This window comes from Bubalus bubalis, chromosome 9 (assembly GCF_019923935.1).
Source record: "Bubalus bubalis isolate 160015118507 breed Murrah chromosome 9, NDDB_SH_1, whole genome shotgun sequence".
NCBI lineage: Eukaryota > Metazoa > Chordata > Mammalia > Artiodactyla > Bovidae > Bubalus > Bubalus bubalis.
In genome coordinates, this window is record NC_059165.1 from 30,013,887 (window position 1) to 30,031,744 (window position 17,858).

The 17,858-nt window shown below is 37.2% G+C and overlaps 1 protein-coding gene across 4 annotated transcripts in view; it reads right to left on the bottom strand.

The window, feature by feature from the left end:
* Positions 1 to 4,146: 4,146 nt before the first annotated feature.
* Positions 4,147 to 17,858, bottom strand: part of FAM151B (family with sequence similarity 151 member B) — a 34,693-nt gene continuing 20,981 nt past the window's right edge. For all 4 annotated transcript variants that reach the window (XM_006065103.4, XM_006065102.4, XM_044947346.2 and 1 more), the window contains 3 exons: positions 12,551 to 12,768; positions 9,995 to 10,130; positions 4,147 to 5,512 (listed from right to left, as the gene is read on the bottom strand). In XM_006065103.4, the coding sequence (XP_006065165.1) occupies positions 5,353 to 5,512; positions 9,995 to 10,130; positions 12,551 to 12,768 (514 nt within the window). In that variant the 3' untranslated portion in view covers positions 4,147 to 5,352. The remainder of the gene's footprint in view (positions 5,513 to 9,994; positions 10,131 to 12,550; positions 12,769 to 17,858) is intronic.

Sequence of the window (17,858 nt, forward strand, 5' to 3'; positions counted from 1 at the left end):
TACAAAAATGATGAATGACCTCTCCCTCAACAGCACAGTTAAGGGCAAAACACAAACCCATAAAATAATCATAGTCTAGCAGAGGACGTGCACCAGGAGAAAGCCCCGGGGAAGTCATGAAAGACCTTATATATAGAAACCTTGGCTTTGGGACAGAGCTCAACAGGCTCTGTGAAGAGGTCACACCCTTCAACTTTAATTCAGAATTTTTTGATCAGCTCTTGAATTCACAAAGTGGCAACAGACTCTCGCAGTAAATACTTCAATTAAATTTTCTAAATTCTTACTACATTATGTGACCCCAAGAAAGGGATAAAGAAGAAAGGGGCAATGACCAGCCTTTATGAAGATTCTATAGCAGCAATCAAACCCAGAACAATGCAACTGCCTGATTTAGTCAGACTGGTTCCTTTGAGAGCAGAAGCGTAGAAACAGAAGAGCCTCCCTTAGAGGACAGGAGGTTGGGTGAGCACCTTTCAAGGTTTGCCTGTTTTCTCTCTACTCTGATGGTTAGACCATGGGGTAGCTTTTGTTGGTTAAAATTACGACATAATTAAAAAATATGTAGTAAAGTAGCAGTTACTGGGGAGTGGGTGTAGTTGTTTAAGAAACTGTCAGTCACGTCCAACTCTTTACAGCCCCATGGACTATAGCCCACCAGCTCCTTTGTCCATGGAATTTTCTAGGAAAGAATACTGGAGTGGGTTGCCATTTCCTACTCCAGGGGATCTTCCTGACCTGAGGATTGAACCCTCCACTCTTGCATCCCCTGCACTGGCAGATGGATTCCTTACCACCAGCACTACCTGGGAAACCTGAATTAAAGAGCATTCTTCCTAAAGTCAGAATGGGAGATGAGTTCAGATGAGATTGGTTGTGTTGAGTGTGGTATGACCGTAGATGGGAGGTGAGTTCAGAGGCAGGAAGATGGGGTTTTTATTTTTCCTTCCAAATTGGTATCAAGTAGCAATGTCAACAAATCACTGAGAAATATAGCAATATCTAGCCTCTGTCTTGTCCTGTTTGGGTCAGTGGCTCCTCCTGACCCTGTTACACGAGCCCAAAATATGTATTATTAGATTCTTCCTTCTCCCCCATACTTCTCATTCAACTAGTTTCAAAGCCTTAAAAGTTCTTCCTTAACCTTTCCTCTATGTCTTGAGCCTTCCCATCCCCTTTTGCTACCACCTTAATTCAAGGCATCATCTCCTTTCAAGAATTCTAAGGCTCCTTCTCATGCCATTGGAATCATCTTTGTAACACTCAAAACTGATAACGCATCCCGGCTTAAAATGGCATGATGCCTCCTAAGCTTGAGAGAAAAGGAACAAACTCCTTAGCTTGAATAGTTAATCTGGCCCCTGCCTAAATGTTCAGCTTTGAGATACAGTGCCTCCACAAAAACTTTTCTGAACAAGTTTTTCCTCCTTAAGAGTTCCTCTGCTCATGTGCTTCTGTCAGAAAGGCCATTCCTTCTGTCTTCATGGTGAATCTTACTTAACACAACTTAAGTATTCTCGCCAAATTAGAACAGACTGCTGTCTCTTGCCACAACCTGGAATATAGTTCCATTACAGGAGTTACAGCAAATATCCAACATACTATTTACAAGTCTCTCTCCCCCTACTGGGCTTCCTTTGTAGCTCGAGCTTCCCTGGTGGCTCAGACAGTAAAATCGTCTGCTTGCAATGCTGGAGACCAGGGTTCAATCCCTGGGTCCGTGAGATCCCCTGGAGAAGGAAAGGGCAACTCAGCCCAGTACTCTTGCCTGGAAAATTCCATGGATGGAGGAACCTCATAGGCTACAGTCCATGGGGTCACAAAGAATTGGACATGACTGAGCAACTTTGCTTTCACTTTTGCTCCCCGTACTAGACGATAAGTGCTTTGGGATAGAAATCATTTCTGAATTATTTGCCCTGCTTCAGCAAACCAAACAACAATTAGGTGTCCCTTTTCCTCCCACCGCTCCCCCACCCCAGAGTTCCTACTGAGCCCTTAAGTACATGTCTCCCTCATGAAAGACACAAGTGACTGGACAAATTAAGGTCTCTGGACCAAAGCATGGCAGTCCAGATGTACAAGGAACAGACATGTAATCATAATGAAGACTGGAAGAGTGGCTCTGAGGTGGGGCGCTGGAACAAGGCCCCTGAACTCCTGCTGCTGAGGCCGCCAAGCGTCCTGGATCCTGCCCACTTCTTTCAAGACCTGTGATCAGTTCTTCTTGGTTTCACTAATTCATTATACTCTCATTTTCTACATTAAAAAGTACTTCAGCACTACTATTCTCATCTTTCTAACACACAATATTCCTTGCACTGATTCATGAACTTATAAGATAGTAAGCTCATACTAGGTAGACTCCCACCTTAAATTTCAAAATGAGAAATATTGCATTTTTCTATATATTCACTAGGTATTTAGGTTGTTGTTGTTGTTTTCAGTTACAAGGAAAAATCTAAAATCCTAGCTGCAACAAACAAGCAAATGAACAACCTGTTCTGAATAACTTGCAACAGTTCCCCACTGGATAAATGAGTACGCATCTGGTTGCTCAGCAATCAAATCAGTGTTACAGGGCCATAAGCCACTCTCCTTTTAAAAGCTCTGATTTTTTGAACAATTGGATCTTGTACAAAAGCATTTTCTAGGGAGAGGATTGCTCTGCAGGCTTGAGAAACAGCATTTGGATGCTATGGGATCTTAATACATTAAACCAGAGAATCTGGAGATAAAAAATCAGGTGTTATTAAATCATTTACTTGTATCTGCGAACTTCTTCCCAAATATTTAATAATAATACCTTACAATTTTATGTGTCAATTTATCTCAGTAAAGCTGAAATTTAAAAATGGAAAGAAATAATTGCCTAAAGTCATGAAAACATTCTCCTTTATTCTCTTCTAAATGCTTTATAGATTTAGCTTTCACTTTTAGGCCTAAGATCCAACTCAAATTATTATCTGTGTAGGGTGTGAAGGAGGGATCGTTATCCTTTTTTCCATATGGACCATAATCCATTTAAATTTTACTTTCAACAGAGTAAATTTCATAATTCTCTTATATAATTTTTATTTCTGCTGCTGTGTGTGCTCTTGCGTCCGACTCTTTGGGGCCCCATGGAGTGTAGCCCGCCTGGCTTCTCTGTCCGTGGGATTTTCTTGGCAAGAATGCTGAAGCAGGTTGCTATTTTCTCCTCCAGGTTATCTTTCCCACCCAAGGACCAAACCAGCATTTCTGGCATCTTCTGAATTGGCAGGTGGATTCTTTACCATTGAGTCACCTGGGAAGCCCTTTTATTCCCGAGAACACTTTAAAATACAGTTTTAAATCTTAATCTAAATAACACTCAGTTGATAAATTTTGCAATATAAAGGTATTTGGCTTTAAGATTAATACTTTAAAAAATATTATTGAGGACCAGATAAACAGTTAATCTGGGCAAATGAAATTTTATTTTAAACTTAAATGTAGTTCATTTATAAATTCAACTCTTTGTGAAAGCTAAGCATGGTCATTTTAGAACATTTATAATGTAAACAATACTTTTTACCATAGTTTTTAAGAGTTATTCTTTGCTACAATTGTTATAATTTTATAATTATGAAATTGCACCCTTTGCTTTTGGCAAACAACCAGAGAAAGTGAAGTTTTAGGTGTTATTTGACCAATAGCACCATATTCAGTTGTACTAAAATTTAAAGTAGAATACGATCATTTTCTTTAAGTATTGCATGTGTACAGTGTTTCACGTCATATCTCTTACTTTTGTCTGTCTACAATGGGTATAATCACATGGTAAGTCTAATAAACAGGGATGATCTGTTGAGCGCTTGCTATGAGACGAGCACTGAGCTACATGCTTCCATTTCAAGAATCTCCCTTAATCTCCACAACAACCTTACAAGAGAATCCTCATCCTCCACCCTGGCCCCCGCCCCCATTTTATACAGGAAGGAGTCAAGACTCAATGAGGTTAAATATTTCCTCAAACCCATGGCTAGTAAGGGACAGAGGTGGGGCTGTGAGGTGGGGCTGTAAGGGAAGTCTATCTGAATTCAAAACCCAAGCTCTTTTCTCTGCACAGCACTATTTTATTCTCTGGGGGGAAATGGTTGATAAAAGACAAATTACATATCTTAGGACATTCACTGGTAAAGTACTTTTTAATAAATCAAAGAAGCAACACATTTTTCTGAATTCCTTGCTCAGGACTATGCCAGATACTGTAAAGACAATTAAGAATGTTCTCTCACCATGAAGGACTCCACAGTCTAGCTAAGGAGACACAACTACAATGTATGACACAATCAGTGAACACTAACAGTTAAAAGTAATCGTTAAAAAAATCTGGAGATTACTGATGATGTAAGCGTTTTTGAAACAAAGCACTGTGCTGAGGACACTGAATTAACTTGTAGAGTGGGACTATATTAGGAAGGGTATTGAAAGAGTAAAATTCAATGAAGTTGAATTTAAGAAGCCCCTAGAGACTTCTGATTTGGCATAAAGAAAGAGGTGTTTTTAAAGTTGGTGTTTTTTTTTTTTTTTTTTTTTTTTCAGCAGAATTATCCAGCGTTTCTTTGAGTAATGTGAGGAATGAAGTCATGAGGAAATAATTTTTAAAATTCTAGTAGTAGAACAAAGGCCTGGGAACAAGGTGGTGTGGGTGAAAATCTTGAAAAACAAATAATAGATTACCAGGATTAAAATTCTGCTCCCCAATAGTATTTTGCTCACTCTAGATAAGATACTATGATCAAAACAAAGAATACAAAACAACACATTAATATATGGCTGTCAGGATGCTCTGAGCAATAAGGAAATTTTAGATACATCCTAATTTAATCCTCATTGCTTTCAGTAAATAGACTTGATCTTGTTATAAGAAAACTGCTCAACCCTGTGAAAGTTAAAAACGTTTTTAAAGCCCTCTTTCTCTTTTGTAGTCTCTGAAATAATTAGTTCTCCAGGGAAAAGAAAAGAGGATGGCATATTTTTATGGAATTTCTGTTATGCTAGCACCAACATGTAATTTAGTATCGGAATGACACGCGGATTTTTTCAATTATTTTCAATATACCAAAATATTTTTATTAACGGTTTTAAAGATTCATTTTCCTAAATCATTATTATATGAGGCCCAGTGAAATCTCTTCTTTCCAAATCTTGTAGGTAGGTACAGTATTATAAGGACAGAAGCCTAACAGAGTAAGCCTCAATAAGTATTTTTTGATTGGATGAACTGGAACATCAATCAATCATCATAATTTATATGGTAATTAATTCAGATCAGACAAAGAAGGATTGAAAAAGCAAAACATGAAATAATTTAGCAGAATTTTCATCTTAGAGATTAATTTTGATTCCAATGGCTTGTTTAAATTCATGGTTTTGTGGTTCCAAGATGTCATAGAAAACTCGTTTTTTGTCAAAATGATCTCTAATAAAAAGTAAATCTTCAGTGGAATAGCTATCATTTTTCCCAGTCCAAATGGTCAGGCTGTACCTGCATCAAAACAAAACAGAATCATAGAGTTAATAGAGAAAGATAAGAAACAGTGATGAAGAATTCCAACAAGCCTAAACACAGTCACCCTCACTTGTCTCTAACCCAAATTCACATAGAAGAAAAATTAATTAGCACTGGTGGAACTGTATTTTCCTGTTTCATTCCTTCATCAACATCAAAGGGACTAGGCAGAATAAAATTCACATCACTATTGCCTAAATTAGGTAACCCTCATATGACTTTAGAAACCCAGAATGGTTAGCACTGTAAATAGGCCCAATTTTGGACAAAAGAACAGAGGAGACTGTGTTGTTGATCAAGGAATCCGTTCCCTACACAAAACCGCAGCTCTAACCTGGTTTCTTCAGTAGCCAGGCCAGAGTCAAGAGCATGACAGGAAGGGACAGTGAAGAGATACAATTGTTACTAACATTCCCAACATTCATGTCCACTTCTAAGGCCCTGATACCCCTTCGGGGGGTTTCTGTAAGAGATATAAGAATGCCAAAGAGAATAAACCTAGATCTATTTCTGGAGTCAAAAAACAATAATAATATATGCAGATTGATTATGGATGTAAGAATATGCTCAGAAATTCAAACGCTACTTAAATCACATCTTTTCATTTCTTCTGGTGACATTACTATTACACTGTTCTTATTAGAATTCAGAGAAATGCAAATCTCTTAAGTATTTTCATATTTATTTTCCTCATAAGCACGTCAGAATCCAGGAGAAAATCTCCAAAGCAGTTGTTCTACTAAAGATGGGAAAACTGTCTAACCAATACATATATTCCTGTTATTATACTGACACATTCTCTCCTTACGGATGGTAACACCATTCTGGAAATGCAACAAAGGGAAGTACTTCGGACTTTGCATAAGAGTATTATGTGACAAACCCAGAAGAATTTTAAACTACAGTGGGGAACACAGGAAAAAAATAAGAATTACTCTAAAAACATATTTTTGCTAAAATGGCATTTTTATTACTTTTTTCAAGCACCATGGAGACAAACCTTATAAAAAGACAGATATGAATTTAGGTTAAAAGAAGAGCTTTCCAGTGTTGTTTTGCCTCTTTTAAACCTCCCACTATGGTATACAAACTAAAACAGGAAAAATAAAATTGCCTAAGGGTATTTTAAATTGCATTCATTCAAATCACCTCTCAGGTTTCATTTTTAAAGCTCTTTCCACTGTGAAATAACACATATAGGAAAAGATGCATAAAACATAAATGTAAATTTTGACAAATTATTATAAAATGAACTCCAGTGTAACACAACACAAACCAAAAAAAGAACCTTGCCAGCACCTTAGGAGACACCTGTATATCAGAGCCCCATCACAGCTTCACCTCTCCCCCGGAGTTCTCACAGCCTCGACTTTTCAGTTGCCATCTGCATGCTTTATTTACCACCTGTATATCCATCCTAAACAATACAGCTTAATTTTTGCCTGTTAATAAATTTTATATAAGTGGAATCATATGGGATGTAATATTTTTGGTATTGCTTCTTTTGCTGAATATTTTTTGTGAAATGTATTCAAGTTGAAACATGTAGCCACAATTTATTCATTTTCTTTGGAAAATAGTTTAGCAGTATCCACTAGAATTGAAAATATGAACACCCTATGACCTAGAAATTCTATTTCTAGAAGTTCCTTCCTGATATAGTCTTTAGGCACATTTGCACCAGGATGTATGTGTGTGCTCACATTTATATATATGTACATATATATATATATATATATATATATATATCAATGTTCACAACACCAATTTTTGCAATAGACAAAACCATGAAATAATCCAAATATTCAATAATAGATGAACTCTGATGTGCACACAATAGAATACAGAATTCATTATAAATTGATTAGAGCCCTTTTGATATACAAAAATATTCCCCAACTCTGCCTAACCTGTTCATATTCTTCATGGTGTTTTTTGATGGAAAGAATTTCCAAATTTTAATGTGTTCAAATTACTTAAACATATCCTTTATGGCTAATGATTTTTGTGTCTTGCTTAAGAATTCTTTCCTATCCTTAACAGTTCTGGAAGCATTGACACTCTAGGAGCAATGATTATACTAAAATCCCAGATTTTGCTTTCTAAATACCACCTGCTGCTATAATCAAGAAGGGATCCTTGAAGAAGTGACTGATTTGGGAATTGGGACAAGTACATGATTAGCTTGCCAAGAATGCAAGACCTGAGATCTAGCATGAGGAAATATTGAACTGATTGAGACTGAGGATATTTTTCATAATAAAGGGCCTATAGTCTTTAAGACTGTTACGTGTATGAGAGGAAAGGAAAAATTGAGGAAGAATTTTGAAAGAGATTGATGCAAACTAAATGCAATGCATGTTCTCAGAGAGTTTCATAGACCACAAGGAAATAAGGATTGTTGGAATGACTGATAAATTTGAATGGGATCTGGAGACTATAGGGGCAGTTTTGCCTTAATGCTGATTTCCTGGTTGGGAGGCTACATAGTAGAAATACAGAAGGGCATTCTTGTGTGGGTAAGTCTACACTGGAGGACTTCAGGATATGAGACATCATAACAGAAAAAAGAAACAGAAAAAAAGAAAAGGAGATGGGGGAGAGAGAAGGCTAGAGGAAGAAAGAATGGATAAACAATTTGGGAACATGGGTAAAAGAGATGTTGCAACTTTTCTGCAGGTTTAAAATTATTTTTATGACAGTAAGTCACCCTTAAAACAGTCAATGAAAAATAAAATAAAAATTATATTTATATTCCTTGGTGGCTCAGACGGTGAAGAATCCGCCTGCAATGCCGGAAACCCAGGTTCGATCCCTGGGTTGGGAAGATCCCCTGGAGAAGGGAATGGCAACCCTCTCCAGTATTCTTGCCTGGAGAATTTCATGGACAGAGGAGCCGGGTGGGCTACTATCCATGGGGTCACAAAGAGTCGGACACGACTGAGCCTCTAACACTAAGCATCAGGTTGGTTTCAATGTTGAGTTTATTCAAACTCATGTACAGGCTATTTGAATGTTATTTTTAACATCCTAGGAAATGTAAAAAGAAAGGTCCTTAGTTTTTTTCTAATGAAATATCCATGATATTGATACCCAAAACTAACAAAAAAAAAAAAAACTACAGACCAATCTCACTTTAAAATGCTGAAATTCTAACTAAAATATTAGCAATAAAATTCAGCAGACTTTAAAAGAATGATAAATCTCAATCAAGAGAGTTTATTCTGTAAATGTGTGGATGATTAATATATAAAATGCTAATATAATTTATTTTATTAATATATAATGTGAGAAAATAGGGTTATTTTCATAAAAACTGAAAAAAGCATTTAGTAAAAACTCTACCCACAGGAATATGGATATTTCTCTAATATTTGGGTATATGCTTCCCTTATTCTCTAAAATATAGTGAATTATCAAACTGGGTCTTTTTCTGGATGATTTGTGATAATTACTTGTTTGTTAGAATTGTTTACAACGATGTAACATATGTGTTGAAGACAGTTTTACCAGAATCTTTTCATTTCTATGTATTCAAATGTATCAAACTTTTCTTTTATTGCTTCTGGGTTTTGTGCCTTACCAAGAAGGGTCTTCTCCATTCTGAAACTATATATACCAAAAAAAAATCATCAATTGTGTTTTCTTTATGCATTTATTGTTTGGTGTTCAAATCTTTAATTCATCTGGAATTTATTTTGGAGGAAGATTAAGGAAGTTCATTTACTTTGTTTTTCCTACAATGTTGCCTGTCCCAATACAAGTTATTGAACTTTTACACCAGTGATCTGAAATACCAGCCTTTTCCTATCCTAAGTTCCATGATAGAGCTGAGTTTATTTCTGGGCTTTCCCTGCTGTCCTATTGACTAGCCTATTAAAAAATATAGTATCAAAACTGTTTTACTATCTGTAGCTTTATAATATTTAATACATGGTCCAACATATTTTTTTGACATGATAAAAAAACAAAATTTGGGGAATTCCTTGGCAGTCCAGTGGTTAGGACTTGGTACTTTCATTGCCAAGGGTACAGATTCAATCTCTGGTTAGGGAACTAAGATCTCACAAGCTGCACAGCCAAAAAAAAATTCATTTTTAAAATAACAAAATTTTTATATGGAAAAGACTTAGAATTATGACAGAATTCAAAGGGAAATTATTGTATCCACTTATAACTTTTTGTGAATGTATAGCATATTGAAAAAAATGACAAACATTTACTGGGTACCTATTACATGCAACAGGTTTCGTGCGGAACAGAGGTGAAAGACCTGATATTAAGATTCATCAAGGAGCTTCATTCCAGTGAGGAAGTCGGAGCACTGCCAGATCAGCGTCCACCTTCTGTCTCTTTCTCTCACACACTGTCTGTATGACCAGTTTTCATCTTTCACACACACTCTCATCTTTCACACACACTCACATGTACACACTACACTGTCAAATTTACACATACCTGTTTGATTGCTTCAACAGCCAGAGTAACTGAGAACAAGACTGCCTGACTAATGCAGCTCTGACAGGAAATGTTACAGGCTGATTTAGTTTGTTACATATATATTCCATCTCTTTCACCATTGTCCAACTGTAACCTGAAGTGAAAAGAAAGAAATTTAACTTTTCTCACCAGAATCCTAAAAAGTCAATTAAGTAAAAATTAAATTATATATGAATATGTAACTTCATAGGTAATTCACTAAAATTTCCATTTGGATTCAGAGAAAGTCCGTGGACTGTAACCTATAAGGCTCCTCTGACCATGGGATTTTCCAGGCAAGAATACTGGAGTGGGTTGCCATTTCCTTCTCCAGGGGATCTTCCCGACCCAGGGATCAAACCCAGGTCTCCAGCATTGCAGGCAGACACTTTACCATCTGAGCCACCAGGGAAGGATAAAAGTTAAATTATATATGAATATGTAAATTCATAGGTAATTCACTAAAATTTCCATTTGGATTCAGAGAAAGTAGTATACCACTTAATGCAGGAAAATATTTTGAGTGGGATGCAGATAAAAAAATTACATCTAAAGTCATGTCACAAGTGAACGAGAGCAAATCAAGCAAAAAAACTGAAACCTTAGAAAAGAATTGATTAATCTATCAAGTACAAAAAAGGAAATGTTGGCACTATATATATATATATATATATAAAATTTAAAAATCTAAGGCTCTGCATCATTAATATACTCTATAAACTTAGATTTTCCACTTGTGTTAAGCTTTCTTTTCCAGGAAAAAGATGGTTGCTAGGTACTTAAGAGCTATCTAAGTAATAATTAACTTCAATTTTTTTTTAAATGTGGGGACTAGTCCAAATTACTTACACATTTTTTTCTAAAATAGAAATAGTATTTGAATTGGCTTTTATATGTGTGTTTTATGTTTTAAATCAAGTTTAGACATTGTGGAAAATATATCTGCCTATTTATAAACAGCTTCAGAAAAAAAAATGTATATTTTAAAAATAACCCCTAAACTCTATCAAAAGTATTTTGGTCTATAAAAGAACAATTTACTAAAAGCCTATAGCAGCTAAATTCCTCATGAAAGAAGGGAAAGGTCTGCTTTCCTTTAAAATCTGGAAAATTGTACCTTTTTAATTAGAAAAAGGGGCTGCTAACATACGCTATTACTTACATTACTACAAACATAAACTCTCTTTCCTAAAATTTGTAGCATAAGAAGTAAGGGAAGATAAAGCACACGGTGGTAATGACCATCTGCCAGCAGGGGAAAAGTAGCCTGGAAACATTCAACACCAACATGACTTAAAGACCCAGACATAGTTTAATTCAGTTCAAGCCTGAGATTAAAGTCAGAGTTAGACTAAACTGTGACTAAAAAGAGATCAGAAGCAGGATGGAAGCTATTAAATCGTTTCTAGTTTACCTTCTTCAAACACTTTGAATTATAGGCTATATCCTTTACTGACACTAATACAATGATTAGAAAATTAAAATAGAACAAATTGAAAGTATACCGTTTTTCTCTTGATTATATCAATTGCTGGTCCAGGGGTTATAACCTAAATGTCACTACGCAACCAGATAGCAGTTACTCTAATTTCATGTTAGATTTTAAAACTTTACATCTAAAGACAGTAATAGCAAATAAGTAAATTTTAAAATGCTATAAACATAAAATAAAGGCTAACATTTCCATAAACTCTAAATATCTTCTTGGTTAATTATTTTTACCATGTGTTCAGGTGTCCCAGAGCATCTGATCTTACTGGATCCCTGACTTAGGATCCCTAATTAGTGATTTTACTGGACAATCACTAAATAGGGATGTATGAAGAAAAAGATGAATCCAAATAGCGTAATAAATTTCATCCAGGAAAAATAAGCTGAATATCAGGTCCATCGAAAAGAGTACATGAAGAGAAAGAAGAAATTTCCCAGAGAGGAAAGTCTCGTGGCCTCCCACACGCTCTGTCTAGCCTGAGGGCATGAGGGCACCAGGCTTCTTTCCTAGCAGTCTACATTTCGAGGACCTTCTAATATCAAGGGAACAGAATCCGTGCTCTTCAGCCACACACCCCCTACTTCTGGCCTTGCTGTTGTTACTGCTGCTAAGTCACTTCAGTTGTGTTCGACTCTGTGTGACCCCACAGACGGCAGCCCACATCACTTAAAAAGATTTTATTACCACTTCTTTATCTTTCATCCAACAGAGAGAATTTGCTTCAAAGTAAAAGGAAAAAAAGAGTATAGAATGCTCTACAAGTACAAAGAGACCAACTCAGAATTTGCAGAATGTAAAGAGGCAGCTTTGGTTATTCTAGACCTTGCAAATAAATATTTTCTGTGGGAGCCTGGTGACCAAAATGTCGCCAGTGAACGAGATCTATCTGAAATAACAGAAGGAAGAGTCATACACACATCTTTAGGGCCAGATCTTTCTCTCCATTAGGCTCTTGGGTTTATAGAACATGGTTTTGGTTTTGTATTAAAGGTATTATTTTTATATCTGAATGTATAAAAGGAACACATATTTTAAATTATCACCTTCATTGACTTTCTCAGGATGCCATCCTGTTGTCCAACCCAAGGAAAACGTCACATCTGGAGAGAAGGATGTCACAGTGTCTATAAAAGGTTTTGCATCCACTACTCTGCTATTTCCATTTGGACCAGGAAGAACATCAGCATTAATCCACACTGGACGCTTCAGATGCCTCTTGACATTTTCCAAGAGCATCATGGATGGTTCTACAGCTGCCAAACTAAAAACAATTTGTTGTCAATGAGATACATTCCTAAAGTAAAAGTAAAAAGTTCTTTTAGACTAGTGGCTTTAACATTCTCAAATTCATAATAAGAGTATAATATCATAATGCTTGAATTAAATAAAATCAAAGATTTAGATATCACCAGAGGGGAAAGTTAACATGTGTCATATCTTAAAATACTGATTTATACTTATTATTCAAGAAGGTATTTAAAAGGTTCTATAAATGTATGAATAATGCCATTACCTGTAGATAGAGGTTTCAAAACCCTGTTTTATGATCTCTCCGTATAAAAACAGTTTAAGAAAAGACACAAACATTCACTCATCAAAGAATGTATAAATAGGATTTAAAATTAAACATACTCACAACCTGCAAATTCCAGTTTATGAAAATACACAAAGTGCACTCAGACACCATGTCTCTAACACTGGCTAATGACCTTGGGAAAAAGAGCCTCTTTCCCCTTATGTATTCTTGTGAGAGTCTGGATGCACAAACACATTTCTAAAAATGACTGCAAAATGTAAAATTAAAACATTTCCTTAAAGCTTTTATAAACTTCATTCTTCTCCTCTACTGTAAACATCTTTTCTGAAAACTTGAGACAACTATATTTTAGTTACTTTTAAACTAAAAAGCAACTTCACTCCTTTTACTTCCTGATGTCTTCTTGGACGAATACCTTTTGAAATAATAAGGCTTTGAGCAGCCAATATAATTTTTACTTTTAAAAAATACAAACACAAACTTTATTGGAAAACTACACTACCTGCAATCTTGAATCCCTTCTGAATCTTTGAGGCCTATGCATATTTCTCAGAAAATTATCTTTTAAGGAACACAATTGTCACGCGAGTGTATGTTCCTCGGTTCTTTGTCTTGTCACAACCAAGGTTTGGAGCGATGGACATTAAAGCCCTCGGTGCGTCACAGCTCTCGGGTCTTGGACAAATCATGTTATAGCTCTTAGGCAAATCAGTGTTACAGCTCTATTTTATTTAGAAGATAGCAGGAGAACCCATCCTCGAAGAGTGAGGGCATGCCAACCCAAAGACTTGAAGAGCAGAGACTGGAGGAGCGCGCAGGGGAGAGAGAGTGAGAGAGGGAGAGAGAGAAAGAGTGCACGCACATGGGAGAGAAAGAAAGAGAGAAAGCGCTTTGGCTCCTCCTTTTATATGTTTTTTTCCTCCACCTGGGCCTGCCCTATGCAAATTGGGCTTAGCCAGGAGTGCTGTTTGTTCTACCTGAGGTCTTCACTGTGGTCCTCGGACCTTCCTTTGACTTTCCTTTGTTCTATTTTCACGGGCTTTTCCCTTCCTTGTCTTGTAGCCGCCGCCATTTTGGACTCCTTTTCCCTATTCTACCTACCTAACACAATGATTGGGGGGACTAAGAATCTGGGAGGTGGATATTGGGAGGGAGAACATGCAGCACCCCTTATCAGTCTTCAACTTTTCCTCTTAATGGACTGAAGTCCTTCTGCCTGTGCTTCCACCTCTCTTCCCTTACTCCTTTTGGGCTTCCTACTTTATGAGCAGAAACTGATAATGTCATCATTGTTGTCCGTTGTGTTCAGTCGCCAGTCATGTCCGACTCTTTGAAACCCCATGGACTACAGCACAGCAGGCTTCCCTATCCCTCACCATCTCCCGGAGTTTGCCCAAGTTCATGTCAATTACATCAGTGATGCCATCCAACCATCTCATCCTCTGTTGCCCTCTTTTCCTGCCTTTTCAGTCTTTCCCAGCATCAGGGTCTTTTCCAATGAGCCAGCTGTTCACATCAGATGACCAGAGTATTGGAGCTTCAGGTTCAGCATCAGTTCTTCCAAAGAGTATTCAGGGTTGATTTCCTTTAAAATTAACTGGCTTGATCTCCTTGCTTTCCAAGGGATTCTTAAAAGTCTTCTCCAGCACCACAGTTGGAAAGCATCAATTCTTCAGCGCTCTGCCTTCTTTATAGTTCAGCTCTCAAATCTGTACATGACTACTAGAAAGATCATAGCCTTGACTATATGGACCTTTGTCAGCAAAGTGATGTCTTTGCTTTTTTTTTTTTTTGTCTTTGCTTTTTAACACACTGTTTAGGTTTGTCATAGCTTTCCTGCCAAGAAGCAATCATCTTCTAATTTCATGGCTGTAGTTATCATCTGCAGTGATTTTAGAGCCCAGGAAGAAAAAATCTGTCACTGCTTCCACCTTTTCCCTTCCATTTGCCATGAAGTGAAAGGACCGGATGCCAGGATCTTTGTTTTTTTAATATTTAGTTTCAAGTTGGCTTTTTCACTGTCCTCCTTTACCCTCATCAGGAGACTCTTTTAAGAATTCCTCTTCACTCTCTGCCATTAGAGTGGTATCAACAGGTTTTTCCTGTGGTCATGTATGGATGTGAGAGTTGGACTGTGAAGAAGGCTGAGCGCCAAAGAGTTGATGCTTTTGAACTGTGGTGTTGGAGAAGACTCTCGAGAGTCCCTTGGACTGCAAGGAGATCCAACCAGTCCATTCTGAAGGAGATCAGCCCTGGGATTTCTTTGGAAGGAATGATGCTAAAGCTGAAACTCCAGTACTTTGGCCACCTCATGTGAAGAGTTGACTCATTGGAAAAGACTCTGATGCTGGGAGGGATTGGGGGCAGGAGGAGAAGGGGACGACAGAGGATGAGATGGCTGGATGGCATCACTGACTCGATGGACGTGAGTCTCAGTGAACTCTGGGAGTTGGTGATGGACAGGGAGGCCTGGCGTGCTGCGATCATGAGGTTGCAGAGTCGGACATGACTGAGCGACTGATCTGATCTGATCTGATCAGCATATCTGAGGTTGTTGATATTTCTCCCAGCTATCTTGATTCCAGCTTGTAACTCATCCAGCCTGGCATTTTGCATGATGTGCTCTGTGTATAAGTAAAACAAACAGGGAGACAATAAACAGCCTTTTCGTACTCTTTTCTCAATCCCGAACCACTCAGTTGTTCCATACAGGGTTCTAACTTTTGCTTCTTGACCCACATACAGGTTTCCCAGGAGACAAGTAAGATGGTCTGATATTCCCATCTCTCTAAGAGTTTTTCACAGTTTGTTATGATACACACAGTCAAAGACTTTAGCATAGTCAATGAAACAGAGATAGATATTTTTCTGGAATTCCCTTGCTTTCTCTGTGATCCAGCGAATGTTTGCAATTTGATCTCTGGTTCTTCTGTCTTTTCTAAACCCGGTTTGGACATCGGAAGCTCTCAGTTCACGTAATGCTGAAGCCTAGCTTGGAGGACTTTGAGCATTACCTTACTAGCATGGGAGATGAGTGCAACTGTCTGGTGGTTTGAACATTCTTAGTACTACCCTTCTTTGGAATTGGGATGAGGACTGACCTTTTCCAGCCACTGCTGGGTTTTCCAAATTTGCTGGCATACTGAGTGCAGCACTTATTCACAGCATCATCTTTTAGGATTTTAAATAGCTCTGCAAGGATTCCATCATCTCCACTGACTTTACTGGCAGCAGCACTTCCTAAGGCCCACTTGATTTTATACTCCACAGTGTTCGGCTCTGAGTGAGAGATTACACCATCGTCATTAGCTGGGTCATTAAACTCTTTTTTGGTACAGTTCTGTGTATTCTTTCCATCTCTTCTTGATCTCTTCTGCTTCTATAGGGTCATATTTATTAGTGAGCAAGGATACTGTTCACTAAAACCAGAGGAAATCAGCCTCTCTTTAACGCTGCTCCCATGTAATAAGCTGCTTTTTTTCTCATTGTTATACCCCTGAAATGCAGGCCCTAGATTATAGTGGGTTAATAAACTCTAATGCAGGACCTAACAGATTCTAATACAGATGTTGTCATTTCTCTGTCTCAAATGCTTTCTGCCTTGAATGGTATCAACGCTGTGTTAAAAACCACAATTCTTAGATCTGGCCAACTGTACTTCCTACAAAATTCCCTCATTTTTAGTACCTTGTACCTATTACAAGGTACTTAAGCAACTTGTACTATTACTCCAAAGCTTGCTTACCTATCACCTGTACCTATTACAAGGTACTTAAGCAACTTATACCTATTACTCCAAAGCTTGCTTGTCTGCAAGTCCCACAGCAGAAGCTAAGTGCTGGTGGGGTTCTGCTCTACAGAAGTGGAGTAGAAGGAAACCTTAAACGAATCCACACATGTCTTACAGCTGACCTCCTCTCCTTTTCTAGAAACGATTCTGCTTTCTTAAGAAATCTGGTGTCTGTGCAGTTGGGTTAATCACTAACTTCCCGTTTATATTCAACAGGAAGCTTCTTAGCCTTTCTCAATTTAGTAAACTGACATTAGGCTGTTTAACGATGGCTCGCCATCTGATAATATCTAGTCTCAGCACATTCTCCCCCAAACTGACATTGCAGCAGCATATATTAGGTGTCTACCACGTGCAAAGCACTGCACAGTTAGACATAAAGAGCTACGACACACAACATCATGAAGTAAGATTTTAATATACTTTTAAATATTTTTATTTTAATATTTAACTATTTAATATTTTAATATTCTTTTACATGTAAATGTTTTAATTATCACTAATGCAAAAGACTATAGTACCGCCACTTTCCCTTTCCGATAAGAAAAACAAAACCTATATTAAGAAAAACATAAAATCTTACTTAGGAAAAAATTTAGTTTTAATTTTTGGAACTTTAAAAATAATTACAAAATTCTTCTGGAAGAGTAAATATGGAGGAAACACCATATTTAGGAAGGGCAAAAAAAAAGACTGAGGATAAACTTTTGCCCAACAGCAAAATACAATGTTTACTACAAAGAATAATATACTATATTCCTAGCCTGAAAAACTCAATGTGTGAATATTTTAAAATAACAATTCTCTCCCAATTAATCTATAAATTCCTTTGTTCCTTTATCTGGAAGATGAGAACAGGAAGAACCTACGTCTTAGGATTGTTATAAAGATTAAATGAATTAACATTCAATGCTCTTAGACCATGGAGGAGGAAATGGCAACCACTCCAGTGTTCTCACCTGGAAAAGTCCCTTGGACAGAGGAGCCTGGCGGACTACAGTCCCTAGGGTCACAATGAATCAGA